The sequence below is a fragment of the Punica granatum genome, chromosome 2 (assembly GCF_007655135.1).
Source record: "Punica granatum isolate Tunisia-2019 chromosome 2, ASM765513v2, whole genome shotgun sequence".
Lineage (NCBI taxonomy): Eukaryota > Viridiplantae > Streptophyta > Magnoliopsida > Myrtales > Lythraceae > Punica > Punica granatum.
The window spans coordinates 5,788,394-5,815,373 of NC_045128.1; the positions used below are offsets into that span (position 1 = coordinate 5,788,394).

Genomic DNA, 26,980 nt, shown 5'->3' on the forward strand with positions numbered 1-26,980 from the left:
TCCCAAGATTGACAAGCTAGAATAGACATCCAACCTATATGGAGCACAACACCCGGAGTACGTACTTGTAAATGCCAGCCAATATTAGCCCACGTACAATGAAAGCAACCGATATATAGATAGCACAGCCCTATTGTCGCATTTGGGGAGGAACGAGAATGCCAACCCGTGACATATGCATCATCAAGATCAAAATAAGTAACCCCCTCCCCAGTGTTACTGACCAAGTCGACAACACGTGGAATGGTGACAGATGCAGAAGGGTGGTCGGCTCAAAATCGGCTGTGGACAAGAAGCAGTGGGGCTGAGGTGACGGATCAGCTGAAGTAGTTGACACGGGCTGGGCCGGCATCTCAGGAGCACGCGAACTGGGTTGCAAGTCAACTGAAGCATCCGAAATGGGCCTGCGCTTAACATCTGGGCCGACATAAGGAGCGGATATGTCAGTGGACTAAGCAGGGTCGAATAACTCCCCCTGAAGTGGAGGAACCGAATTATCGAGAAATTGGAGCCGACCCGAAGTGGCGTCTGAAGAATTTGACTTTCCCGAAGCAAAGGGGAAAACGTCCTCACAAAATCAAACATCACAAGATACGAAGATTTCTATCAGTCTCCATGTCATAAACCCGCCAACCTTTCCTGTCGTGAGGATATCCAATAGAGATACACTTCCTAGATCCAACTTTCTGGGTCAAGCTCCAAATCTATCTTTTGTTATTGGGTGATTATGCGCATAGCTAAGAGACCCAAAAACTCGGAGATGATCGTAATTTGGCGGCTTAAAGGAAAGGATCCCGACTCAATTAGTTTGAAATTTGATTAAAAAATTCATTGTACAAATCAAAATTCAACCAAAAAATAATAACAAATAAAACTACTAAACTCGAAGTTCATGGAGAAATAATTTTCATTAAATTATGAAATAAGAACTAAAAAAATATTCAATTGCTAAAGTAACAACCATAGTAAAATTGGAATAAAATTTTATTAAAAAAATCAATGTCCACGCAATTAGTTTGAAATTTGATTAAAACATTCATTCTATAAATCAAAATTCAACCAAAGAATACGAACAAATAAAACTATTGAACTCAAAGTTCATGGAGAAAAAAATTCTTACAGTTTTTGAAGTGATACCCGTAATGAAACTAGAATAGAGATCCTATCAAAACAATCAATATCAAAATAGCCAAACTCTAATTGAAATTAAAATTTATTCAACAAATCAAAGTTCAATCAAAAAAAATAAAAATTAGGAGAAGATCATGCAAACAATCAAAATATCGAAGAGGATCTTTCACTCTATTTAGATGAAAACTTTGAATTCAACTTCAAAGTTGCCACTGCACTTTAGAGTATACATACATACATATATATATATATATATACACACAAACTAAGGGGCAATTTTATAAACACACAATATAATATAAACGATAATTTGATTGTGATTAATATTATAAGAATATATATTCTAACTCTATATTTTGCTATAATATTTTTGAAAGGCAATTGGATTGTTACAATATAAAAAATTCCTAAATAGTAGCTAATTTATATAGTCCACCACATATTTTATTATGTTATATATATTATGTTTGGTTATATCTAAATAATATATATATATATATATATATTCTACTGCATTATTAATAACAAAAAATTTCCTTAATACATATGTACTAGATAACGTAGCAAAGTGAGAGAGCTCCGTTTCTTATTTTTTATGATGTGACGGCATAAAAATTCGGCTCGTGCTTTGTTAATATATATATATATATTTATTTATATAGATGTAGATATAAATTTAATAATAGTCGATGGCAGACTTTTCATTATTTTCAAACTTAGATGAAAGAAAAATCAATAGACAAATTATTACTTAACTCGATTGCCTTACTTTTCTCGAGTTGTTGCACTCCACTTTAACCCGCATTAACATTTTAAACTTTCACCAATAATTTATATTTTAGCAGAATGTAGAATGTATTGGTCGATGATTTCTTGTGCATATAATCTAGCCCAAGTTATATTGTGTACGATATGCATGCCTTGTCGAGTGTCGGCATTATATAGTCCAAACATCCGACTCACGGAAGGATAAAAGGAAACAGACATGATAGGTAGGTAGTTTTCCGTAAGTGACCTCCCCTCAAGTTAATATCCTGCTTTCAGGGATGTCACTGCCGTAGTTTTCCATAAGAATTCTTTTGGTAAATCAGATGCCCGACCTCTTGCAGAGCTCAATCACGAGTGACCATGTCATGCCCAAACTTTGGTCGCGCAATTAACGTTTGTTTCTGGATTTCGATGAAGGAAAAAAGGTAATTTCCGATTTCTCCTGAAAATTAGAGAATTTTTTTTTCCCTCCACTTAAAATCCTTGTGGTTCTTTCGGCATTCCTCTAAATTGAGAACTTCGTACGGAGAAAGGAAGATGCTGATGTAGTTTAGGCCCAAGAATCTCCAACTTGGGGGCGCTCGAACCGTCGAGGAAGGAATGAACTAGTACCACGTTGAGACGTTGAGATGAATGGCTGTGGGATCGAACTCTAACCTCCTGGAGGATTCGAACTCGGATGGACCAATGTCATTGAAGACGAGCTTAGCCGCCACTGGTGTATGATAGCCCAAGTCGTTGAAGACGAACTTGCCGCCACGGGGTCAATTGCTCGAGTCATTGAGGATGAAGATGCTACCGCCGCGAACAATCGTTGGCTCGAACCGTTGAGGGCGAGGCCCTAGCTGCCACGAGCCGAGGGTTATCTACATTACTGCTACTCCTACAATTAGGGCCGTGAGGGGCCCAAGATAAAAGCTACAAAGCAATATTGCGTGTTTGATTGAGTGTATCTCGAACATGTGGACGCCTCTTCTATTTATAGGCAGGGAGAAGATAAGAATGCTTGTAGTGGGATAACATGGGCAAACTGTCCCCCACTAAGTGGATAAAGTTTTTTGAGGCTTTGACCACATGTTTAAAAAGAAATTGAACATGATTCTCCCAACGCCATGTGTCCTTATTGCATGCATTACAAGTGATTCAATCGGGCATTGACATATGTCCCGAAACGAATTTTCTAGGAAATTAAATTTAAACCGGTAACAACGTGTGGGACATATCTTCAAAGAAACAATGCATGGACAGTTGAGTTTAAATTGCCCTCTTCGGTCGCAGGATTGACGTGTGGGATGGAAAACAGTTAGAGAATCCCATTTTTGTGCTACCAAACATAATGCTCTTTGAAACTTCTCCATTTTCTTCAGCATCAGAGGAATCCATTCAGCCAAATAATATCGATAGAATATGGAGCCCATCATGCGAAGTGCAAGTTGTGCGGTGTCTTTAAGCTTGGTATAGGGTAACTGGCCGAAATTAGGGAAAGGATGCTATTGGTTGTCCAATTTACTCGAATATTTAAGTCGTCATTATTCGACATCTGCTGCAGTGGTGTGAGAATGTCCGTGGATGGGGCTGACTTCACAGTGAGTAAAACTTCTTGCAGAAACAGATGATTGTCCGCTACCCGAAAAGAATTCATAATTCACAATTATAAACACACTGCTGCTCCATCACTCATCGCGACCGTTTTCAATTCTGGCTCCCTTTGCTTCTACTGTGGTGTGTCCTTAGATCAAATTACTCTGATAATCAATCTTTTGATTCGAACTTTGCTAGACTACAGTGCCATGATAAGAAAAATGTCTGCTTCACTAGCGGAATAGTGATGACTCAATTTGCCAGTTCATTCTGATGCAGAGTAGGAGATGTCTTCTTCTGGCACTTTGGAGCTGACGGATAATTGATCTAAGAAAGCTAAGAGAAGTGGTAGTATAAGAAATTTTCAGCCAATTCTGTTCGTGTCAAATGTGAACTTTGCCGAATAATTAAGCTTACGGCTATGATATAAATTACAAAAGGCTGATGATAGAAATCACTCAACCATTTAAATACTCAAGTTAGCAATACTCCCATACCCTTGTGCTTGATCGAGTCGTAAGAGCAATTGAGCGTCTATTTTGACATATTTTACACTCATCACTGTTGCAGGCTTTGAGGAATCAAGAATTCAAGCAAGCTAATGTTTGAATCCAAACCTTGAGACCACAAAGAGACTCTGATTTTCCTTGGAATAACACGAATAACCTTGCAAATAAAATCCATTTCAATGCCTAGTCCACTAGGCCTCCACATCATTTGTTTGCTCTGCTTGGTCATGGATATCACCATTGTCAGTCTCTGTTGTACTGCGGCTGCTTCTTTCTCTGCTTCAGGAAACTCATTCATCAGGACGGGAGTTAGTGTCAATAAAACCATTTACAGGAGAAGAACAGAATTATGGTGAAAGTTCTACATTTATCAACTCGATTCACTCTATAATCCAAAAAAAAAAAAAGGAGAGATTTCTTTATTGAGTAATAAATAAATAAATCACATCGTGTCTAATAAGGTTAACTTTTAGATTGGACAGTTGTGATATCTCTTATCTTTTGGTTGAAAATAGACTCAATCACTTATAGATCAGGTGGAAATTTAAAGGAACTTCTTGCTTATCAGGTGGATACGAGTTTGAATTAATTTTTGGACTCAATGTCTCTGACTCTTGTACTATACGTCAATTCAAGTACAAATAATGTCTATGTACACACGCTGATGTCGATCTGAATAAGAAGAACGGAAAGTCAAACGCACAAATGCCTACAGACATAAAGACAACTAAACTGGTTAGATACCCGGCCCCAGCTGGTATCTTATCTCCGATAATCGGACTCATAAGAGTTAATTTTTATAGGAACTTCTTGGTTATCAGGTGGAGACGAGTTTGAATTAATTTTTAGACTCAATTTCTCCGACTCTTGCACTATACATCAATTCAACGACGCATATATGTATACGCACACACACTGATGTCGATCTGAATAAGAACAGAAAGTCAAACGCATAAATGCCTACAGACATAAAGACCACTAAACTAGTTAGATACCCTGCCCCAGCTGGTATCTTATCTCCGATGATCGGACTCATAAGAGTCTAAGAGTCGAATCCTTATAGATCTGCAGCCCGTTACTCTGTTGCTTTGAAAGATCGGGTAACTTAAGTGCCTTGCATCCAAAGATGTTCAACTCCCGCAGACTACTTAGCTCCTCAAGTCCTGGAATTTCTGCGATGCTCTCACAATCTCTCATATTGAATCTCTCCAGCCTCTGCAAGTTTGATAGATTCGGTAACTTCCTGAGCGATCTGCACCTGTTTATATTCAACTCTTGCAAGGACTCCAATTCTGCGACTGCCTCAATTTCGCTAAATTGCACGCAGTATCTAAGGAATAATTTCTCCAAAGAGTGTGGTAGTTCGGGCAAGCGTTTGAGCGACCTGCAGTTGTCAATACATAACATTTTCAGGTTTAGCAAACTGTTGAGTCCTCCGATCTCAACTAGCTTCCTGCTGCCCAGTACACTTAGGGACTTCAAGTTCTTCAACTTGAATAAGTTGGGAAGTCGTTCAACTTCAGACCAAGCGGCAGACAAAGCAGTTAAAGACTTGAGCCTCCCCGACTCCAGACCATCTAGCTTAGTTATAGGGCAATTATCTGTACGCAGATCCTTCAGGGACAGGAGATCGCCAAGACCTTCGATTTCCCTGAGCTTGTGGCACTGCATAACCTCTAATATCGACAAATTCTTCAGGTTCGAAAGGTCTGGCAACCTCTCAAGTGAGTTGCACGTCCCAATTCTCAAAACTGACAGACTTGAGGGAACTGTGGGGAGGCATTTAAGTTTGTGGCAGTAATGAATATCAAGCTCTTTTAGATGACGGAGAAATGCACCTGTCTTTTCTGGTAAGGTATATATCTTCAGTGAGTGCAAAGTCATTTTCTCGAGTTTCCTTAGACTAGAGATGCTGTCCAGCTCTTTGAGCTCTGAGGCCTCAGACAAATGCAACGTTTTTAGATTCACCAAGTTCGCGAAATTCAGGGAAGTCAGCTTCGACAAAGCTTCAACTGTTAGGCTAATTAAGCTAGATGGAAGCTCAGGGAGGGTCTGAAGATTCTGGCAGTCACCTAGATGAAGGGTCTGCAGGCATGAGAGTGCACTCATACTCACCGGAAGGCTCTTTATCCCGCGAAATCTCAAGACCCTCAAGGAGGATAGACTCAAAACTTCATCGGATATAGGTACTTCACGAGAAAGCCATCTACTCCTATTACCTGATAGAACTTCAAGCTTCTTCATACCTCTTGATATAGGTACTTCTTCCAGTGGTGTGTCATCAATGAGAAACTCAATTAGTGACTCCAAGGAGTCCAACTGTTCCGGCAACTTCTTCAGGCTCCAACAGTTCCTCAAATTTAGAAGGATCAAACTCTTCAAAAGCCCTATGGATGGATCAACCCAAACCAACAGCTGGCAGGACTCAAGAATCAAGCTCTCTAAGCTCGGAAATGCTGAGAAGTCAGGAGTTCTGCTTATTCGGCATTCTGTGAGATTGAGAACTTTGAGTTTCGACCCGAACTGAAGTGCACAAAAAGAGATGTAAGAAAACTATTTAAATGGAATAATATTGATAGAAAGCATTTATTGTTGAAAGTAAGAGGAGAGACCTCGGCCGAACTGCAACCGATCCAGTTGTCATGAATTAAGCTCCTCGACAAATCAAGAACAATTAAGTTCCTCAGAATTAAATTTGTCGGCGGACATATGTTCTCTCTATGCCAACTCAACCATCTCAGCTGATGGAAAAGATGTTGAAAGTTCCCTTGGAGTATTGCACCAGCGAGTTCAAGAACTCTTATCCTCGGCAAGTTCCTAAACATGTCATCATTAAGACTATCTTCTTCCTCCATGAAATGATATCCTTCTAGACTGATGGCTTCCACTTTGGATGTTCCCTGTACTCATCAAAAACATCAAAAATGGATGTGGTTTCAAACAATTTTCGTGATCTGAAAGTTGATCTAAAATAGATAAAAAATGTCATGCCTGTTGTCCCACTAATACAATCCCTGCATCTTCACCGTGCCACAGCCTGCTTCGCCGTCCTGGTTCTTTGTCTTCTTGCTCAACGATACTTCTGCCGAGATCTCTGAGTTGATCATGCATCCATATTGTATAGTCCTCCCCGATTTTAATCAACGACTTTAGTTGGAGGATCTCAATTCCCACTTCCGGGGAAAATTTAGCATCTTTCCACATAGGAATCACTAGCCTGACGTCCATTCCGATGAAAAGGCATGCAATGTCAAGGAATACTTCCTTTTGCTCACTTTCCAACGAGTCATAACTTATCTTCAACTTATCTTGGACGTTGACCATGTCCAGTTTAATTTTCAACTTCTCTATTGTACCCTGCCACATATCCTTCCTCCCACCATAGACGGATAAATATGATCCGATAACCTCAAGAGCCAGAGGTAGCCGACCAGTTATGTTCACAATGTCCGAGGCCTGTTCAGCCAAGTCAGGTCTGGGCGACTTATCTCTGAAGGCATGCTTGCAGAAGAGCTCTAAAGCATGACCTTCATCCAGTGATGCGACTTCATACAAATCTTGCACTTGAAATTGATCCAAGACTCCCTTTTCTCTGGTCGTGATGATGATCCTACTTCCTCGGCCAAACCAACCAACATCCGCTGCCAGAGCTTTAATCTGGTTGATGTCATCGACATCATCGAGAAGAATCAGGACTTTCTTATGGCGAAGCCTTTCCTTAAGCACTTTGACTCCTTCCTCTACATCAGCATAGTCCTGCGGCTGAAGCCTTAATGTGTCAGAGACCAATTTACTTTGTAAGTATTGAAGGCCTCTAGGATACCGGGATGTTTCTCGGATACTTTTAAGGAAAGAATTACTTTCAAAATTGTCTACGATTTGGTTATAAACAAATTTGGCTAGAGTTGTCTTCCCTATGCCGCCCATGCCCCAAATCCCGAATACCCGAACATCGTCTATGCCAACTTCTAATTTTTTCACAAGTTCTTCTGCACGATCCTCGATTCCAACTAGGACAGTACCCATTTCCAAGTAAGACTTCTTCAGTTCTCTAATGATCTTTGCAACAACTAACTTTATGAATTCACCTTGATGCCTGCAAAGACATATATATCGTTGTCACTTGTCATTGCTAAATAAAGCCAATGTAAGAAATTTTTAAAAAAATATTGCTAAACTAAATTAATTTGCGCAGATTCACTTACCTAAGAAAATTTTGTAATCTATATATATGAAAACGAAGTACAAGCTGAATTCTCATGTCGTCACCTCATCAAACGGAGGTTTCTCGTTTTGCCAAGTCATCATTTAATTATTAATGAAATTTTTATGTTTAAGTTATCCAGTTTCCTTATTCATCAATATATCTCGAGATTCTGTGCGTATAAAATTGAATTTATATATATGTATAAAGAATATATTTTGATTACATATAGACTAAAGAACATGTTTGCTTATTTATAAAGAATATAAATATAGATTATATAAAAACAAAATATATATCATATGAAACTATGTACACACATATATATACGGTATTCCTTATCCCAATATGTATATATAGATTATATAAAACACATGCATATATACTGCACCCTTCAAAAGGAAAGCACAACCTAAGAATTCTGTGTATAATTCTCCAAGCATATAATATTATCTTTATAAAATCTTTATGAATATGAAGCCTACAGGGCATAATATTATCTTTATATATAGAGAGAGAGGAAGAAAATGGAAAGCACAATCGGAAAATGGCATATATAATTTTGAACCTCAAATGTTTGCTTATTTATAAAGAATATGAATATAGATTATATAAAACAAAATATATATCATATGAATGACTATATACATATATATATACGGTTTGCCTTATACCAATATATATATATATATAGATTATATAAAACATATATAAATTATACAAAACATATATAGATTATATAAAACACATGCAAATATATTGCACCCTGCTAAAAGGGAAAGCACAACCTAAGAATTGTGCATATAATTCTCCGAGGCATATAATATTATCTTTATGAAATCTTTATGAATACGAGGGATACGGGGCATGTAGTATTATCTTTATATATATAGAGAGAGAGAGAGAGAGAGGAAGAAAAGTGAACGCACAACCGGGAATTGCATATATAATTGTGATCCTCATTTTTCCGTTCTCCAAGTCTTTCTTTTTGTCAGTTTAATTTTGATTTGTTGATTGAACTTTATAACGTAAACTCGTTATTTCGATATTGATTGTTTTGATAGGATCTTTATTCTAATTCCACTATAGATGTCGCTTCAATAAAGATAAGACTCTTCTGATTTTTATGCGATGAATATTTCTTTGTTATTCTTATTTGACCATTAAATAGAATACTTTTCCCATGAACTTTGAGTCAATAAATTTTTTTTCCTTTGATTGAATTTTAATATGTAAAATGAATTTACCTCATTTTTCCCTTCTCCATTTTTTTTTTCTCGATTGAATTTTGATTTAATTCTTTTTTTTCTCGGTTTAATTTTGATTTGTTATAAGAGATTTTGAAGACCCTGTATTGTTGTGGTAGAGAGTTCATAATGAAGTGTACAAGAAAGGATTCAAACATATGAACCTCCATTTTCTGTAGCTGGGCCGCAATATCCCTTATCTTCATGATGTGTTCAGGCACACCCTTAACTCCGGTGAGTCTCATAGATGATAACAGGGTCATAAGGGTGCTAGTAAGGGCCTTATCTGAAAACTCAAACTGCTCATCTATGGCATTTAATAAATCCTTGATATTATTACGCTCCCCAATGGAACCATTTATGGTAGCAGGTAAACGTGTCCTCATGAACATCATGCAGATGCGATTATATCGCTCCCACATTTCATAAAGAGCTACCTCAGCCGGAGTGCTAACATCTGTAGGAGCAGGTGGTTCCTCTTTCCTTATAGCGTAATCCATATCCATGCACCCCAAATGAAGGAGAATCCTCTCCCTCCAAACTTTATAGTTATCACCAGTTAGTTCGGGAATTTTTATCTTAAGATCAGATTAAGTCATAGGAAGTACAACCGTAAATAAGCAAAATACGAGCTCAAAATTCGAACAGAGGCATAACTTTATGCATATTCTATCAATGCAAAACACACAATAAATAACAAATATGGATCAGACTACAAAATTGCATGGGCTAAGTTTTATTTCAGGATCCATATTTGGCCTTATTTTGATGAAACTGACAAAATTATAAACCTTGATTCCTGTGAGCAAGTCGAAAAATATAATATGTTATTCCATCCTAATTAATCACGGACATATGATAAAGAGTCCTGTGGGATAGAATTCATCATATTCATATGATTAATTACAATCTATGTCATTTCACCATCTGTGACCGGAAAACATTCATATTTAATTTTAACATAATCGGGATGGTGTGGCTACTCCCAATCAATCAAAATAATACAAATTACATTCCACAGAATATTACTCAATGACCACTAGTACAATAGGGGCTTATTGTCCACTAATAGCTTCTAATAGGACAAATGATTTTATGGGCGAGAAAGTTAAGACCGTCGGCCCACTTAATACACCCATTTTAAGAATGAATTCTCATCTACAAGTTCATATTCAACACATGATTCAGAGGCAAGCAGTAGATTAAATACCAGGGAGGTTCGAATGCAATCACGATTCAAAGTTGGTCAAAATCCGAATGCACCAAGTTCGAATGCTAAACCTCAGATTCAATGTATATAAGTGTTTGCGCGTTGCTATATATATATATATATATGTATGTATATATGTATTAATTTCAATGGAAGCCATTTTTCACATTGTCAGTATTATATTCAACAAATCATTTAGACAGATGCCAATGACGATTTAACACCACACGTCGCCATTCTCCATAGCATGCAAAACTTAAATTCATTAAATTTTGCTTCGAAGAAAAATAAACGACATACACAACGTGCGATGACTCCATGCACATTTAGTTTATGAAATTGGATGCAATCAAGGCAGAGGCTATATAGGCTCGGATACCAAATGTGGGAGTAAACCCGGAATTCCCACTGAATATATAGAGTGCAAGATTAATAGCGGAAGCAAAATTAGGATTACCTCCAGCCATTGATTCTAATCATGGTATTCGAGAGATTGAATTGCAATTCGCATGTAGTCACTGGATGATTCCCGAGCTTAGTGAACAATAACGAGCAGTGTTCTGAGCTCACTCGAGACTCCTAGAATTCTTAGAACGATCGGAAATCTTCCAAGCTCTCGGTAATCTCACAGGTGATCTCATGATCAACCGATCTTGAGGACCTCTGACCAATACATATTTATAACCATATAACCACTCTCCCATCAAAGTGGTAATCACTAGGTGAGTTGTGGAGAAAATAATGGGCAATTATGGATCGATGGGTTACTAAAATTGAGGACCAATTCAGTTGCAAACGTGGGTTATAAATATCGAGAGAAAATACTCATTTATCCCACTTAATTGAATGTGGGTATATTTAAACTCCAACAGTTCCTTCATATATCAAACAGTTTGTTCTATACATCAATTTAGTCCCTCCGCCTGTAGTTTCTCCGCCACAACATCCTCTTCGCTGTCTCTCCCTTCACCTCCTCCTCCTCCACTGTCGAGATCCTCCACCTCCACGGGAAGCTCCGTTATCGTGAAAACCTCTTGGGCAAGCGGTTCATCGTCTTCTTATTACCTCTTCATGTAAGTGAGTTACGTCGAGGTGTGACAGTCCACGAAGTGATTGATTTTTACTTCTTTTTTTTTTTTTTTTTGTGGGTATGCCTTTGAGATCGTTATTGGCGGAATGGAACTGAGTGTCCGCTAGTTTTGGCTGATTTGGAGAAGGGTTGAGGTTTTCAATGAAGCGGCGGTGAGTTTTGGACGGGTGGAGGAGGTTGGTAAATTGAAGGGGAGTAATATTGTGATAAGCTTCCGGGTCAGGTTCATATGGGTGTGTTCCAGCATTCTACTTTGGATGTGTTTGGTTCAGTTAGGGACAGTTGGGGAGCTTTGGCACCCTTCTTCCTTAACAAGGTTTCAAATCGATTGTCTCACTATCCATTGCCTGTTGTCATCCAACATCCTGTGCAGTCGCCAGTAGCAGCTAAGCTCCGCTGGAGCCATTCAATAACAGCGTGAGCATGATGGACGCTGGGAACTTGAGCATAGACGATGATGAGGCTGAGAAGCTACGACGAGTGCTATGTTCTCTCAGCACGTGAATCCTCGCGGAAGATAACAAGGTAATAATTTGTCCACCTAGTGACAGTCCAGTCCTCCTGGCTCCAAGTTTGCTCATGGAGGTTATTTACTTTTTTTTCTTTTGATATTTTTCTTGTTACGTTCATTTTACCCAATGCATTTCATCATCATTCGATGAAAAAGGGGGTGGTGGTGATGGTGGGCGCGAGCTAAGGAGTTGAGCTCGTCAGCAAGGGAGGAAGGAGGAGGAAGGGGAAAAAAATGGCGGGGGTCGGGCTGGTCAGTGAAAAAGGGGCATCCTCCTCCTCCCCCTCCTATGCTCTAGGTTGCAATTTGCAATTCTTTTTAATATATCTTCATGTGGGGCCAGAGACATTGCCCCACCCGCCAACAGTTAGGCGCACGACATCAATCTTAGACCAAGAGATTGCTCGATTTTCACCGATGTGACTTCTCATATCTTTTTTTTCTCCTCATCCTATTTTTTCACGTCAAGGCCATAAGTCTTCTTTGTAATTCAAGAAAAGAGAGGGAGACCTTATTCAATTCAACTAGATAGATTATTCTGGAAGTGAAAAACTTTAAGCAGCAGCAGAGAGTTACCCGTTTGCCACTTTATCCAGTTCCAGACCCTTCAGCTCCACAACTTCCTTCAGCGCATCCCTCCACGCTTGGACCTTCTCCTGACCAAACCTCTTCTCGTGCTGGGAGAACGAATTGGCATAAGTCCCTGTCTGGTGTTGGACGTCATCGGGCGTAATGTCTAGGAATATTGGCATGATCAGCTGTTTGCTCTCCTTCATGCACTTCACCATCTCCGCAACCTCCATGAGGCACCACTTGCTCGATGCATAATCTGCAGAGAAGATGGGGATCCCAATCTTTGACTGCTTGATTGAATTCATGAGGTTGGGGCAGATCTCCTCCCCTACATGGAGCTCCTCATTGTCCCTGAAGGTGCGGACCCCTGCATCGATGAGGCTATGGTAGAGATAGTCCGTGAATGTCTTCCTGATGTCAGTTCCCCTGAAGCTCAGGAAGACTTCAAACTCGCGACCCATCTCAGTGCCATCCGAGGACGAGGATGATGGATCGGTGATGCTTCCATCTGTCTCCTGCAGATAGAGGACGTCACGCTATACACATGGGGATTATGTTTGGAGATAGACATACCAAATCGAACTGAACACAAATATATGAGTAAAATCTCATACCGGTGATATATTCTCAGAGTTCCTGCCAGAACTAGGATTCTGCTGCCTCTTCTTGAAGAAGAAAGGGGTACCAATGAAAGCAGAGATGATCACCGATGCTATTGCGCAGACTGCAATAGGCAAAGTGTTTCGCCGAGAACGCTTATCCATAGCTGCAGATGCAAAAGGAGTACTCGTGCAGGAAAACATGTATGTGACTATTAGGGAATATTTTCTAATTCCCTAATAGTGATGATACAGAAAACAAAGAGTTGGGGATCATGTCATTTGGTCAGTTATTTAAACTCCACATTAAAATACGAAATCGTTGTCCTCTTATGATATGTAGTGGGATATACAGTACTTTATATGACGAGCTTATCCTGGGTTGAATTCGTGCTAAAATATCCTTGTTTTCATCTTTGCTTTTCCTGTCATGCTTTTCCTTTTTGAAAAGCAAAAGTGGGGTAAGGCATAACATTTGAGTGGTTATAGTAGTGGACACCTTTGTGAGCTTCGTGGACAGTCCACGACTTGCCTACACTAGCTTTTATATGCCTAGGACGTATAAACCATGGAATGATTGAAAACTATGTCCCTTATGATAATAATCCACAAGAATCACCTTTGTATGGAAACCCATCTAAGAGATCTCATAAAATAAGTGGAAGATCTCAAGTGAACTCAATTGCTGAAGATGTTCTGGTAACATTTATTTCGTTCTTGAGACTAGTGAAAATAGAAGTTCTGGTTTCAGTTTATTTTTATTTTGTATTGCCAATTCTTATCCATCTAGATGTCAAATGGTATCTTGCCTTGTCTGTCTCCAGAAAAAAACATCGATTCAGCGAAGATGAGACTCCGATTATGTTGTGCCACTGAGGAAAGGAGGCTACTCAAAACCGAGGTGAATCAATGCAGTGATGTGAATTTCCTGTTATACAATTTTTGAGGGGTTGAGAATGTGTGCACAGAGGAGTTTGCTGCAAGTGCCGAATCTGTCTCAGTTATACATCCATGGGGGAGGAGAAGCACAAAATTATTAAAAAAAAAAAAAAAAAGAAATTACCAACTGAAGGCCAAAATTTCACGAATCCGGGAAGTACCAGAGACAACATAGATACTTATGTCCATATTTTCTCAAGAATCAAAACCCGCCTCAAAGTACAGGATTTCGTTGATTCCCACTTCATTTCATAATTACAGGAATTAGAGTTAACAAGACCTCTCAAGCTCGGTTTTGGGCATTATTGACAATCCAAAACCAAGCTACAAATATTATAATCTTACCCCACAGTTCTAGAAAGATTGTAATCTTCTCTCCTCCATGGATTTTCACCATTGGAAAGCTCACATGGAGCAGCATCTCATTAGAGCATCTCTTGGACTTACTTACATGACAATCAATGTCAGCATACACAGAATCATTTTCACACGATGAAAGTTATCGAACATATCAGGCATGGGTTATGGGGATGATCACCACTGTTGCACGAATTTCGGTTATTTCCAACACAAACATGTTGATGGGCTAATTGAGTGGGAGTTCCCCTAGGTTCTATGCCGCCTTACCGGAACGGGTTCCTCTGCATAAGCCAAAACACTGCAAAACATGATATCCTCTGCATTTGATTTATCCATACGGGAATAAAATTGGTGCAGAGCGAAAGGTGCTTATTGACTCACCAGCAAACCCTTCTTCTTTTTCTTCTTCTCGATGTATGCTACGAGCTCCTCTTGCCGAGCCATGGAATCCTTGAGTGCCTGAATACAAAAGGCTTGTTAATGCTAAGAAAGATCCTGAACAGGAAAGAGGATATAACCTCTTTCTGCTGGTTTGGCATCATTTATATCAGCAAATGAATCCATTTTACATACATCAAATTCATAATTTCATATCCACTCATTCATCAACTTGATACTGTAACTAACATGTTTCAAACTAGTATAAATTGACATTTAAGTTCTAGGCAAAAGACGGCTAATGTTAGACTTTAATCAAGTTCTCAGCATGGAAGTACCTTTTGGGCAGAAGATAGCTCCTGCTCCAGAGCTTCGATTCGGCTCATTGCAGAAGATAGCATCTGCTCCTTATCGGTAGGCATACCCGCCTCTTTCTTGCTGAGGGCCACCATCCTCTCTTCCAACTGAGCCATCCGCTTGACCATTGTCAAGAGTTCGGCACCCGATATGGCTGGTCCCGTCAGCTCAACCTGAGCACCCTTGGTCATCGTCGACGTATCGACATAGAAGAGCTTGCTATTGCTGAGGCTGCCTTCTGCAGTTCGTTTTTTCAAACACAGTTTAGGACGGGCAAACCGCCGCAGCAACACTCAGTGCATTCTTTTAACCATTTAATGGGACATATTGCAATTTCACTGAGGAGGAATTCTCATGAGAAGTGATCAGTGAACTTGCGGAAAAACGTTGTTCCAAGCAGGTGTTGGTGCAGTATGTGAGTGGCTAAATAGAATACGCTAGAATTCGGGATGGAATTCTAATTGTTTTATGATATATAGGGAGACATACCTTTTGCAAGTGCAAGCTCTTTGATCGGTACAGTTTTAGCCCAAGCCGCATCAACAATTTTTTCAACCACAGGGACACACTTGTCATAATCGAAGGCGCCCTGGTTGTTATTCTTGATGATGGGAGCCTGCAAATAAATCCCCGGAAGTTAAAATTTTAACTGGAAGTCTTTTAAAGGAGGCCAAAGGATAGCTTTCTAACTGCTACCGGTCATGAACACGATATGGAAGTGAAGAAGACTTACTTCTTCCTTAACCGGGGGAGGCTGTGGTTTCAATGGGTTTTCCTCTACGGACTTGGTCTCCGAGTTGTCCTTCTGCAGGCATAGTATCAACAGATAACAGAGGAAGTGTTGGACAGATTCTTGAAATATCAAGAATAAGAGACGGTGGAAGAACTGAGAACATAAAATACTTGAAAAGGAAAGTTTGCAGGATGGCCTAATTTACCGTTTGGTTCGCAGTCTCATCTTCAGAGATGGTCTTCTCTTCAATATCTGATAATGTCATTCGTGAACGTCTAGCTTGGCGCTCATGAACCATCTGCTTATGGAGATGATGATAAAAACCAGTGATCAGGAATATGTACATTCACATCCATATTTTGGGAAATCAAGAAGATAAGTAGATGACCTTCAAGATTTCTGGGTCGTTCCAGGGTCCCTTATCGGAGCGCATGCAGCCACCTTTATCAGCACAAGTACAGGTACCGCCCAGAAACTCGGGCAGCTGACTGGTAAATATATTCCAGTAAACATGGTGTCGTAAGGTCTAACATCAATGATTATGATGTGAGAGGAAAACAAGAAACAGAACTGTAAAAGAGTTTACGCACTCTGCCTCGATTATTTCGAGCAGCTTGCTCTGGTATTTGTTGCCAAGAACCTGTTAAAGTAGGAGACCTATGTGTTTAGTAAAAGTAAGGATGATATGTATAGCATTCGTATAAATATATGGGAATTCGATCTTCTTTACATGGATCTTTGAAGTTGTCTTTGGATCAAGGAAGGATTTAACTGTGTTCCAGAGGAGTCTGAATCCCGAACCGGCATTGATAATGAACATGCGGTTCAGAGTCTACAGTAAAATTCGAGCATTTCCGATTAGAATCCTCAGGTAATGAAAATTCCAAGGTTCAGGTAATTAAGGTAAAGTTGGGATGGTTTAGATAAGTACTTCCGGGTAGTTGTTGCCATCAATCTGCTGGAGGCGCTGAATGAGTTCCCGTGCAGCCTTAGTGAAGTTCTTAAGGCCCTGAAATGCCGATCACAACATATTAAACAGTCATACTTATACTTAGAAGTAATACAACGAAGCCGACTGTATATCTGTAAAATATTTATTCCATAAACCAGTAGTCAATCAATGGACATGAAAAAAACTGCAGCGACCTACCACTCCTTGGACATCCAAGATGGTGGTACTCTGGTCAATGTGCTTCTTGGCAGCTATCGAACAAGCTGGGAACTTGACCACAAATGTCCTCTCAAACTCCCGCACGTGATACTTCACGTATCGGTCCATTGTGGTGACTTGCATCAGCTTGTTCGGGTCAACTAGCCCGAGCCTCTCTATGTAGACGGGCCTCCCGTCTGTGTCCACTCCATGGTGTCCATGCGGATAATAGTTGAGCACTTCATCAATTTCCTTGAACTCAAAATCCTGAACAAAAATAACTCCGAAAGAGAGAATGCATTAGAAGCTGTGATTCAGAAATGATTCTAACCGGTCCCTAAGCTTCCCTAGGGAACACCTACCTCCATGATCGTATCGGCACCGAACTCCTTCCTCCACTGGAGCATGTCCGCCCACATTTGCTTCGTCTTCTCGATATCAAACTTTCTTGCTCTCAAGAATCTGCAACCCCATGTAACTATGTCAGTTTCACACAGAATAGGAGCTTTGTCTAGTTTTCAAGTTCCCTAACACAGAAATGGACCGACTACTTAACCTCAGCATCATGTGATGACTGTCATGTTTTGCGGGCAACAGCTCTTCCAGAATGAGAGCTTGCCGGAAGGCATCCACGGCCTGCAGCTCTTCAGCATCAATTTCATCTTCCCCAATCGAGACGGACATAACCCTGCTGCTCCTTCGGCTCCTTCTTGTGAAGGAGTTTCTGAGCTTCATTGAGGCGCTGCTGGCCTTCTTCTTTAGGGAATTGAGTCTCGTCTTCCCATCCTCAGAATTCTCAAGATCGGGTTTATCTAAAAACAAATCCAGGCAAGACAAATCAAAAGCTGAAAAGGCTCCTATGAGCCAAGTTTGTCGATTCCGAGATAAGTCAGACTTTCCTAAGGTTCCATCTATATTCTCCCCCATTGAAATGACATTAGCAACAAAAGGGGCATCAAATCTCAACGTGCAATCAAGTTGAAATCAGTTTCATTTCGTAAAAGATAGAGATACAAATCTACAAGAAAAAACCGAGAAACAAAATTGGGTCAAAATTCAAGACACACTCAACAAATCTATTGACAAATATTTCAAACATTGCCCTAAGTATTCATGAAAACATGTATAGAGTTCAAAAACGATAGTGCACATTGTCCCAGGAAAGATAGCTTAGGTAGCTTACCGGAATGATCGAGCGTCACCGACATGGTGATCGACCTCTTCCAGGCAAAGGCCCTCGAACTGAGAAAAACCAAAAAAAGGGCAATTCACGATCAAAGACTCGAACGCATGTCGTAGAATTTGTAAAAAATAAACCTGTACCGAGTTCAATTGACCTGCCAATGCAAATCAATGGAATTAGAAAGACTTACCTTGGGGGGCAAGAATGTAAGTGGGGCTAGAGAGAGAAACAGAGGAGCCTTTAATATCAGACAAAGGTCCCGTTTTCTGCTCTCTTCTCCCTGTTGAGGGGACAGCCTGTCACAATATCTCGATGAACAACAACTTATAAAGACAAGACAACAGATAGAAAGAGTCAGACATAGAAAGAGAGAGAGAGAGAGAGAGAGAGAGAGAGAGAGAGAGAGGGCCCGAAGAAGTGTTTTTTTTTTCTTTTTTTTTGGTGTCATTGACATGTCCTAAGAGATTGGATAGAAAGAATCCGAAATGCAAGGCACTCCTTTCATATCAGAAGCTCTCTCTCTCTCTCTTTCTGCAATGGCTTCTCTTCGCACCAAATTCAGACTAACTGAACTAATGGCTCTCTGCCTCAGATGTGGATGTTTTCAGCAAGCGTAACCGTGGACACGTACTGTACGTTCGTGTTTTAAATCGTATTAGCACTGGCCAATGATCATGATGATCTCGATTATTGGGTTTCACATGGATGAGTGGTTTCGTCTACTGCAGAACCTAGATCCACCGATTTCATTTTTAAGGTATACTAGTGGAACAGCACGTGCGTTGCATTGGTAATGGTCCATTATAAGCAATATATATTATTGAAACATGCAATATATATGACAACCGCAACACAAGAAGATTGAGTTATAGAGCGTTGTGGCGTTATTAGTAACTTGGCTCCCCCAGCAAAGTTTCAAGGACATTATCCATTGTTTCAAGGATACCATGAACTATATATATATATTTCCACAGCCAAATTTCGATTTGCTGCCTTGTCCATTCTTGTATGATGCCTGTAAAATATCCATTGGGACTATAAGCGATTGGGTTATCTCCAACTCAAAAACTCGAGCTAATAGATTGTGGTACCTAATCTCTTATAATCCCATTAAATTCTTCTTAATTTTTCCGTGTGAGATTTTTTACTCTTAATACCCGCCCTCACGTGCCAACGTGTGGCTTTGACATTCACCTTTTTTACTCTTAAAACCCGCCCTCACGTGCCAACGTGTGGCTTTGACATTCACCTACACGTGCCACGTGGACTAGAACAACCTGCCCTTAAGAACTAACTACGAGCCGGGATTGGACTTCCGTGCTCGGGAGGAGGGGGAGACGACAATTGAAAATGAGGCCACACTTGGGCCAGACTAATATAAGGCGGGTTTTTTTTTCTCCGCACTCATATTCAAAGAGACCACGAGTTCCACACTCGGGCCAAACACGAGCACACTTCGGTTGCCTATCATCAAAGAGACTTTTCAAATGGCGTGATGTAAACCCACACACATGCGTGCGGAAGCATAACTCGCTCTGATACCATGTAAAATATTCATTGGGCCTATAAGCGATTAGGCCCATCTCCAACCCAAAAACTCGAGTTAATAGATTGTAGTATCTAATCTCTTATAAATCCATTAGATTCTTCTTAATTTTTTCGTGTGGGATTTTTTACTCTTAACAATGCCCCCACAGCAACGCAGACAAGATGAATCTCTAACAAAACAGACAACTCGACTCCCTTAAATTGAACAGTACAATCTGAACTTTTAGTATGTCCAGCGAAGCATCTGCAAAATTTTTGAAATGCACAAACTAACATATGAGAAGTTGCTAGAAACAAATGGCATATTGCCAGAAAGCTTACTTTTGTTTATGATTTACCTGATCAATATAAAAAGAGAGTTCACTTGAAACGGCGTCTCTTCTCCAGTATCTTCTGAAAAACTTGCCATAACATCTCCATTCAGTATTAATTTTAATATTTGTGACCTTGAAGTAATATAGTTAGGAAAAATAAGAGCAAGGATTGACATTAGGCATCACCAAAGCAACTCAACTTGGAAGGGAACATCAATAACACATAAGAAAAGTAGCTCAGTCCTCATGCCTGATCACAGATATTAAGGGCCTCTATTGGTCAAAATTATCACGGATCTTATAGATGTAAGCTCCCTTTATTTGTTCCTTTAGAACTGATTTTAAATGCTTCTATATGATTCGAACACCCTCAAGCTTCCCCCAAGTAACAATCGAGAGATGGATATTCCATGATTATAATATTATCAATATATCTTATCTCCTTTCCAAGTAAATATCATGCCCGGAAGTCCTTTTACACCGATGCAAAATTATACAAACAACGAACCATTTTCTTCTAAGTATAGCACTAAAGACATGCTGTCCTCAATGTACACTTACCCATCCATATTCTTCTAAAGCCTTAGAACTATGATCTCTTGTCATGGCCGCAAGCCAATTTTGACTGATTCAAGAATAACCACTTGGAATCAGAGGTTTCGCAACTCTTAAATAACAAAATGAGACCCCAAATTTAGTAGAAATAGCTACAAAAACACCAAATGGTGAAAGGAGAACTCGCAATGAAATAGCTCTGAGAAAAAAGATACCAACTTCAGAAAGAGAAACTATGTCACAAAATATGTTAAAGCATCATCTCTCAAGAAAAGCACCGGTACTTTCAGAAGAACCTAGAAACTATTTACACTACTAAGCAAACAAACACCACCAAGATTGTAGAAATAATCACAATAAACATCAAATACAAGCCAAGACAATACTCCCTCGTTTAGTATTTTCAAGTCCTACCCAGGAAAAGAAGGGAAAATCCATGAGGCTAAAAGATGACACCAGGCATTGTGAACAGACATAATCCGTGGCCTAGTTACTAATACCAGTAACAGTATCATTCATTTCATGATTGAGCACAAATGCAAAAATATGGGAGTTGTCCCATTAATTTGTCCTCCGACGAATATAAATAAGATTCTTTTTTTTTTTCGGAATGCAGAATACAATGTAGAAATGATTTCTTACTCTTATGGCCTGAGCACGAGCCCCAATCTATCTCAAATTTTATTGCTTCTTTTCCTCTTTTTTCAAGGCGAGGGTGTCTGAATCGATGAGAGGCATTCAAAACCAATGTCGCTTGCTCAAGGAACAAATAAAGTGACCAAAAAAGGTTTAAAAAAAGGTGAACAACAAAGTTAACAAGTTTCAACTCTCACTCTGAGCCTGTTGACAATTTGTCAAGAATAAAAACGATTCTAACTAATATTGTCTGAAATAAATAAATCAACATACTTGCAGAATGCAACATATAGGCAAGAAATTTATACAATTAAACAAATGCTATTTCACATTTGTACCCATATAAATGGTTGGAAATTAACTTAATTAAACACTACTATAAAAAGAGGGGTTGGAGGAATCATCGCAGTCGTCACTGGAATGGCTTCCACCAGCTTCCAAGTCCCACCTTCGCCAGTACAACAACCCTTTAAGGCTGCTAGCATCCATTTTCTTCAATTGCTGGCCGCAAGAGCGATGGCACCATTAGAAACTTAGTCTCTTCTTACACAAAGATCAACACAGGTACTACCATCAGAAAATCGACCGACAAACTCCCATTAAAATTTATCATATATAGATGTCATTGTCTAAACAGAGAGAAATACCAACTGATATTTGTGATTTGAAGGTTCATCAACTGGGGCCTAATTTAGTTTGTTGAAGAAAATTGAATAGTGTGTTGTAATATTCACAGCAAGTTTGCATCACCTCCCATGAAAGATAAATTTTTTATTGTATTAGGGTACATAGGCAATTTTTGCACAAAGTCAAACAAGTAACCTCAAGAAAAATGATATCGAAAGCATTTTATCACAACATTGTGTTCAATGACATCTATTAAATAAGCCCTATTTTGTTCGCCCATTGTATATCTGACGAACGCCACCGCTCACGATATCATGGTGTCAATCCCATTCAAAACAATCTAAGGAAACTGAAAATGGCAAATCAATCATCACTGAATATAAAGTAGAACTTTTATCTTTTGTGGCCAATTAACCAAGTAAAACTTTAGCACATGATCCAGTGCGCGTGTATGCACATATCTAATGATGTATTTTCCTTTTCTTCTATCTTAGGTGAAAAAGAAAGTCAAAAACTTCTATTGGTCCTTCTTGTGTGGCAAGACAACTTATATACAAGCCCGTCTTGATTTCCATAAATCAAATGCGTTGTGCTGCACAGATCGAGCAACTTCAACCTCGGCTTTTTGTAATCTTTGCAATATTAGATTTTGATAAGTCGGTTTTGAGAAGAGCATTTCTTTCATCCTTCTGCAAGCACGTAAGTAAAACTCTCACAACATTTTTGGTGGAAAATTTTCATATGGGCATATCAACAAACATATGGCTGACAGCATAGTCTCAAGAACATGGTGCAATCTAGAAAAATTAAATTTAGACAGAACAGGGGAAGAGATGAAGAACCGGGAACAAAGCTGACCATGAAAATATCGAAACTGAGGATGGACGGAGAGCCAAACCATAGATTCGACAAGTTGTGGTGCATGCCGTTGTGTTTTTAGTGAAATCTCGGAGACCGGCATGACTTGAACAACAGCAAGGGCACCGGAACAATAGGAGAAATCATTGTCTATATCTCTAATATCTAAATGAAAATTGCTAAAATGTTCAAAGGTGGGATCAAAATGGTGGTGGAGAGCACCATTTTGGAAGGCAAGTGCTAGGGAAAGGCGAGGCTGGTGACTGTCGAAGGAATTTATCCATGACTGTCCGGCATTGGTGGATTTTTTCCGGGTCCAGTGGCGAGCCGACGAAACAGCGATGACGAGTATGATGGCCATGATTGTAGGCGGCTGGGTAAGCAATCCATCAACAGGCACGCCAGAGTACAGTAGAATCCACCAGGAGTATGGTGCAGATGCGTTTTCGCAGGTAGTGTGGCCAGCGGAGGGCGCGGGCAGCGGTGAGGGTGGCGGGAAGGGAGGAAGCGATGTCAGTGGCGAGGGCTCAGTCAAAACGCGGGCTCAGCCCACATGTCAGAGTAAGCTACATATTGTGGGACACTGCTAAGTTTCATTGGAGCATGGTAACCGTTGCTTTCTGTCCAGGTGTGGTATCACATCGATTGTGCGAGGGGGAGATCTGGTATTTATATAGCAGTTAACACTTTTGAGTGTGAGCCATGAGAGACAGAAACTTATACAATTCCAGAGATCAGATCTTAGGATAGCTAACCAAGCCATGGTAACCGAGTTTCGACTTATGAAGATGCCGACTCGTAATCCGGCAACTCTTACAACAAATGGAAGGACAACAGATTTACTTTGACTTATGGTGCTCCACTACATATAGCTATTGATTATTTAATTTCGGATTCGTGGATCAATTTGTCCATTTACCCACAATCGATTGACATAGCTAAATTCCCAGCTTGGCAACATCAGAAGCTCGCCCCAGAAGTTCTGCCAAGCCGCTTATCAAGCCGGAGCGAAGCCTGCACAAATCGCATGGAGATCTTTTCTTCAGTAGCTAGCATTGAGATCTTTCGTTATAATTATTATTAATTTGAAGAAAGAGCTACAAATAAAGTAGATATCCTATTTTTGGAAGCTTTAATCATTTGCAGGTTGGGCTAGATCAAGGTCATTTTAAATCTTGGCCTGTCTCCAGACCGGCCACTAGGATTGCTTGCTGTGATCAGATCTTCGGATCCGGCTACTAGGCCAGTTCAAGTTTCTGCAGGTTCTGCAAGGCTTTCACGCTTCTTTGCTTGGAGAAATTCGACTAGTCCTCGGAGGGTGGTATCAGGTTCGTCGCCCTTCAACAGCTGTTCTCCGACTTCTGCTGGAGTCATAGACACACTTGCCATCAATTCTTCGATCTTCGAGAAAAGGGGATGCTCTGTTACTCCTAGGTAATTAGAAGCCAGTTTTCTGAACCCGCAAGGGGTGCAGTAGGACATGTGAATGTGCATGTCCATTCGTCCCGGACGCAGAAGGGCAGGGTCTAGCTTATCTTTGTGATTGGTGGTGAACACAATAATCCTTGCATCTCCACAGCTTGACCACAACCCGTCAATGAAATTGAGTAAACCGGATAACGTCACCTAAATGAAGAGAAAGGAAAAATCAATCAATACAGATTGGGGACAACTAGAATTTGCTATGCGATTAACCTCTGAAATCACTTGTTCTACAAACTATACAGACTCCTCAAGCAAATACAATACTCAACAGACAGAACCGATCTTTGTTCGACATTAATTTTCTGAATTGTTAGATATGAACTTGAGCAAGTTCAATGCCATGCAGAAGGGTGTCCTATAATTTACTCAACTGCTTTTATTACCTTGTTGGTCTTTGGAGCATGCCTGCCCGGTAAGTTCAAAGACTGTGGCTGTGTCTCGGCGTCTTTACCTTCATTTAAGTCGAGGCTGCAGTCTATGTCCTCGACCACAAGGATGGAGTAATTTTCCGTGGAGAGCAACACTTTTCGGAGCTCGGCATCATGGTGTATGCTTGACAAGCCCAAGTCATATATGGAGAAGTTCAAGTAATTAGCCATCGCCGCTACCAGGCTGGACTTCCCAGTTCCAGGTGGGCCATACAACAGGTACCCTCTCTTCCAGGCCTTCCCAACCTTCGCGTAGTAATCCTTCCTACTTACGAAACGGTTGAGATCGTCCATCACCGCCTTCTTCAGGTCATAGTCCATTGCCATGGTATCGAACGTGGCAGGGTGCCGGAGGTTAATCGAGCTCCAACAGCTGCTCCCGCTTAAGTATCCTCTGTATGGATCGTGCTGCAAGGTGTGGAGCTTCAAGGCCTTCCTCGATTCTTGCACGTTATAGCCTTCCTTCAGTATGAAGGGAAAGTAGGTGTTGAGCACAAACCCCTTGTGCTTCTTATGAAACTTGAGCTGGAAATGCCGAACTTCTGCCAACTTCGTGGGTTGGCCTAGCTCTTTCGACTCGACGACTTCTCGGGTCACTTGCCTCCATTTGAACTGCAATCCCTGGAAGATGTCAACAATCTCTTGGTTCCTCCCCATTGTTATGCACATCTTGCTCTCCTTCACAGGAAGGCTCACCCTGTAGATCTCAGTGTTCGGGGAGATCTTGTTCCCCAAGTAGAGTTCCGCGGCTTTGTATATTTGGTTCCCTGCAAGCCCATCGAACTCCTCTATTATTATTGTGACTTCAGGCGAGAAAGACCTGAAGAAGCCCCGGATGCTCCAGAGCAGGTAATGCTGCATCTCATGGGGCAACAAGTCGCGGGCGACGGACCGGATGACCATCGCTGAGGCAGCGACAGAAGCGGCCGTGGACACAACCGTCTTGGCGGAAGGCATGTTCACATCAGAAAACATTGTGCTCTGATCCGAGGAGACAGAAATTTTCGATCTACTGCAGCCCAAGCTTTGGGTTTGCTCTAGAAATCGTTGATACGATCCAGGACAACGATAACGAAGCTGTCAGGATTGGATTAAACAAATTCTGGATGATCAAATCATCTTTATAGAGTACTTTACCTTGGAATTTCCGATGATCCTAGCCAATTTGCTTTTTGTCCTGGTCTCTTTAATTCTAATCCTACGAATTAATATTATTCTTACGTTTTATATATATATATATATAGGCCAAACATTATACAGACAGATATAATAAGCAAATTACGTTTGGCAATTCTTCACCGATCTCTCTTCTCTGTAGCTTTGACAATTGCATAGAGAACCAAGGTGGCAAAATGACAAAATTGGTTGTTTAATACTTTCCAATACGGACTATTAATATATCTGAGTTTTCTATGAGGTCTTTGTTGGAATCAAAGAAAGAGTAAAAGGCATTTTACCCCCTGACCTTTGGAGTTAAGCAACCTTTGCCTCCTCACCTTTAAAAATTTGCACTGTGCCCCCCAACCTTTGCCTCCTCACCTTTAAAAATTTGCACTGTGCCCCCCAACCCTCAAAAGGATAGGCACTTTGCCCCCTCAGGTAGATTTTCCGGCCAAATTGAGTCACGTTAGCAACATATGACATTTTCGAGGGACAATTAAATCATTTGACCTGATTAATGAATAATCAAATTAAAAATTTTAATTAAAAAAAAAAAAGAACCTAATAGAGATCGGAGAAAGGTATCCAGCTCCAACGGTTTGCTCAATCTCTACCTCTAAGCAGCAGATGGTCGACAAATTGGACAAATTTGAGGAGGTTGATGCTCTGAGGCCAAGTTTCTGAAACAAAAAACCCTCAAATTGAACAGAAACAGAGCCGTAGAGACACCACAATACGGCCAAGAAATCGAAGCCCTCTCTCCTTCTCTCTCTCTTCGGGCTTTAGACGAGTGTGTGTCGGCAGAGGGCCTTCGATCACTATCCCCTTGGTATCTCCGCCACCTG

At 40.3% G+C, this 26,980-nt stretch overlaps 3 protein-coding genes across 5 annotated transcripts; all 3 read right to left on the reverse strand.

Annotated features, from left to right (window-relative positions):
* Window positions 1–4,588: 4,588 nt before the first annotated feature.
* Window positions 4,589–13,773, reverse strand: LOC116196274 (TMV resistance protein N-like). 2 transcript variants are annotated; one of them, XM_031525918.1, is made up of 5 exons: window positions 13,439–13,773; window positions 12,828–13,360; window positions 6,981–8,085; window positions 6,602–6,889; window positions 4,589–6,512 (listed from the first exon to the last, which is right to left on the reverse strand). In XM_031525918.1, the coding sequence occupies exons 1-5, from the start codon at window positions 13,625–13,627 to the stop codon at window positions 5,022–5,024; spliced, it is 3,606 nt and encodes a 1,201-aa protein (XP_031381778.1). In that variant the 5' UTR covers window positions 13,628–13,773; the 3' UTR covers window positions 4,589–5,021. The 2 variants fall into 2 exon arrangements, with proteins under 2 accessions (XP_031381778.1, XP_031381779.1); XM_031525919.1 differs by having other exon boundaries at window positions 4,594–6,512; window positions 12,828–13,339; window positions 13,439–13,772.
* A 729-nt stretch (window positions 13,774–14,502) lies between these two features.
* On the reverse strand, window positions 14,503–18,867 carry LOC116194714 (phosphatidylinositol/phosphatidylcholine transfer protein SFH3-like). 2 transcript variants are annotated; one of them, XM_031523601.1, is made up of 15 exons: window positions 18,714–18,867; window positions 18,524–18,582; window positions 17,897–18,152; window positions 17,703–17,802; window positions 17,341–17,607; window positions 17,122–17,199; window positions 16,921–17,022; window positions 16,781–16,830; window positions 16,579–16,678; window positions 16,396–16,488; window positions 16,191–16,262; window positions 15,947–16,073; window positions 15,439–15,695; window positions 15,104–15,181; window positions 14,503–15,020 (listed from the first exon to the last, which is right to left on the reverse strand). In XM_031523601.1, exons 2-15 carry the CDS (start codon window positions 18,546–18,548, stop codon window positions 14,976–14,978), a joined length of 1,650 nt encoding a protein of 549 aa, XP_031379461.1. In that variant the 5' UTR covers window positions 18,549–18,582; window positions 18,714–18,867; the 3' UTR covers window positions 14,503–14,975. The 2 variants fall into 2 exon arrangements, with proteins under 2 accessions (XP_031379461.1, XP_031379462.1); XM_031523602.1 differs by having other exon boundaries at window positions 14,503–15,003; window positions 18,714–18,847.
* Window positions 18,868–23,041: 4,174 nt separating this feature from the next.
* LOC116194838 (protein HYPER-SENSITIVITY-RELATED 4-like) lies at window positions 23,042–26,165 on the reverse strand. Its single transcript, XM_031523736.1, has 3 exons — window positions 26,112–26,165; window positions 24,930–26,011; window positions 23,042–24,687 (listed from the first exon to the last, which is right to left on the reverse strand). The coding sequence occupies exons 2-3, from the start codon at window positions 25,947–25,949 to the stop codon at window positions 24,310–24,312; spliced, it is 1,398 nt and encodes a 465-aa protein (XP_031379596.1). The 5' UTR covers window positions 25,950–26,011; window positions 26,112–26,165; the 3' UTR covers window positions 23,042–24,309.
* Between the last annotated feature and the right edge of the window lie 815 nt (window positions 26,166–26,980).

Bases quoted from the DNA above. Each gene is read 5' to 3' on its own strand.
- LOC116196274 (XM_031525918.1), bottom strand. From the start codon at position 13,627: ATGTTTTCCTGCACGAGTACTCCTTTTGCATCTGCAGCTATGGATAAG. The intron at 13,361-13,438 runs GTATGAGATTTT...CCATGTGTATAG, and splicing joins ACTCTGAGAATATATCACCG to CGTGACGTCCTCTATCTGCA. The intron at 6,513-6,601 runs GTCTCTCCTCTT...TGTGCACTTCAG, and splicing joins TCGGTTGCAGTTCGGCCGAG to TTCGGGTCGAAACTCAAAGT.
- LOC116194838 (XM_031523736.1), bottom strand. From the start codon at position 25,949: ATGTTTTCTGATGTGAACATGCCTTCCGCCAAGACGGTTGTGTCCACG. The intron at 24,688-24,929 runs GTAATAAAAGCA...CTCTTCATTTAG, and splicing joins ATGCTCCAAAGACCAACAAG to GTGACGTTATCCGGTTTACT.
- LOC116194714 (XM_031523601.1), bottom strand. From the start codon at position 18,548: ATGTCGGTGACGCTCGATCATTCCG. The intron at 16,489-16,578 runs GTCATCTACTTA...CTCCATAAGCAG, and splicing joins ACGACCCAGAAATCTTGAAG to ATGGTTCATGAGCGCCAAGC. The intron at 15,021-15,103 runs GTGAGTCAATAA...CATGTTTTGCAG, and splicing joins AAAAGAAGAAGGGTTTGCTG to TGTTTTGGCTTATGCAGAGG.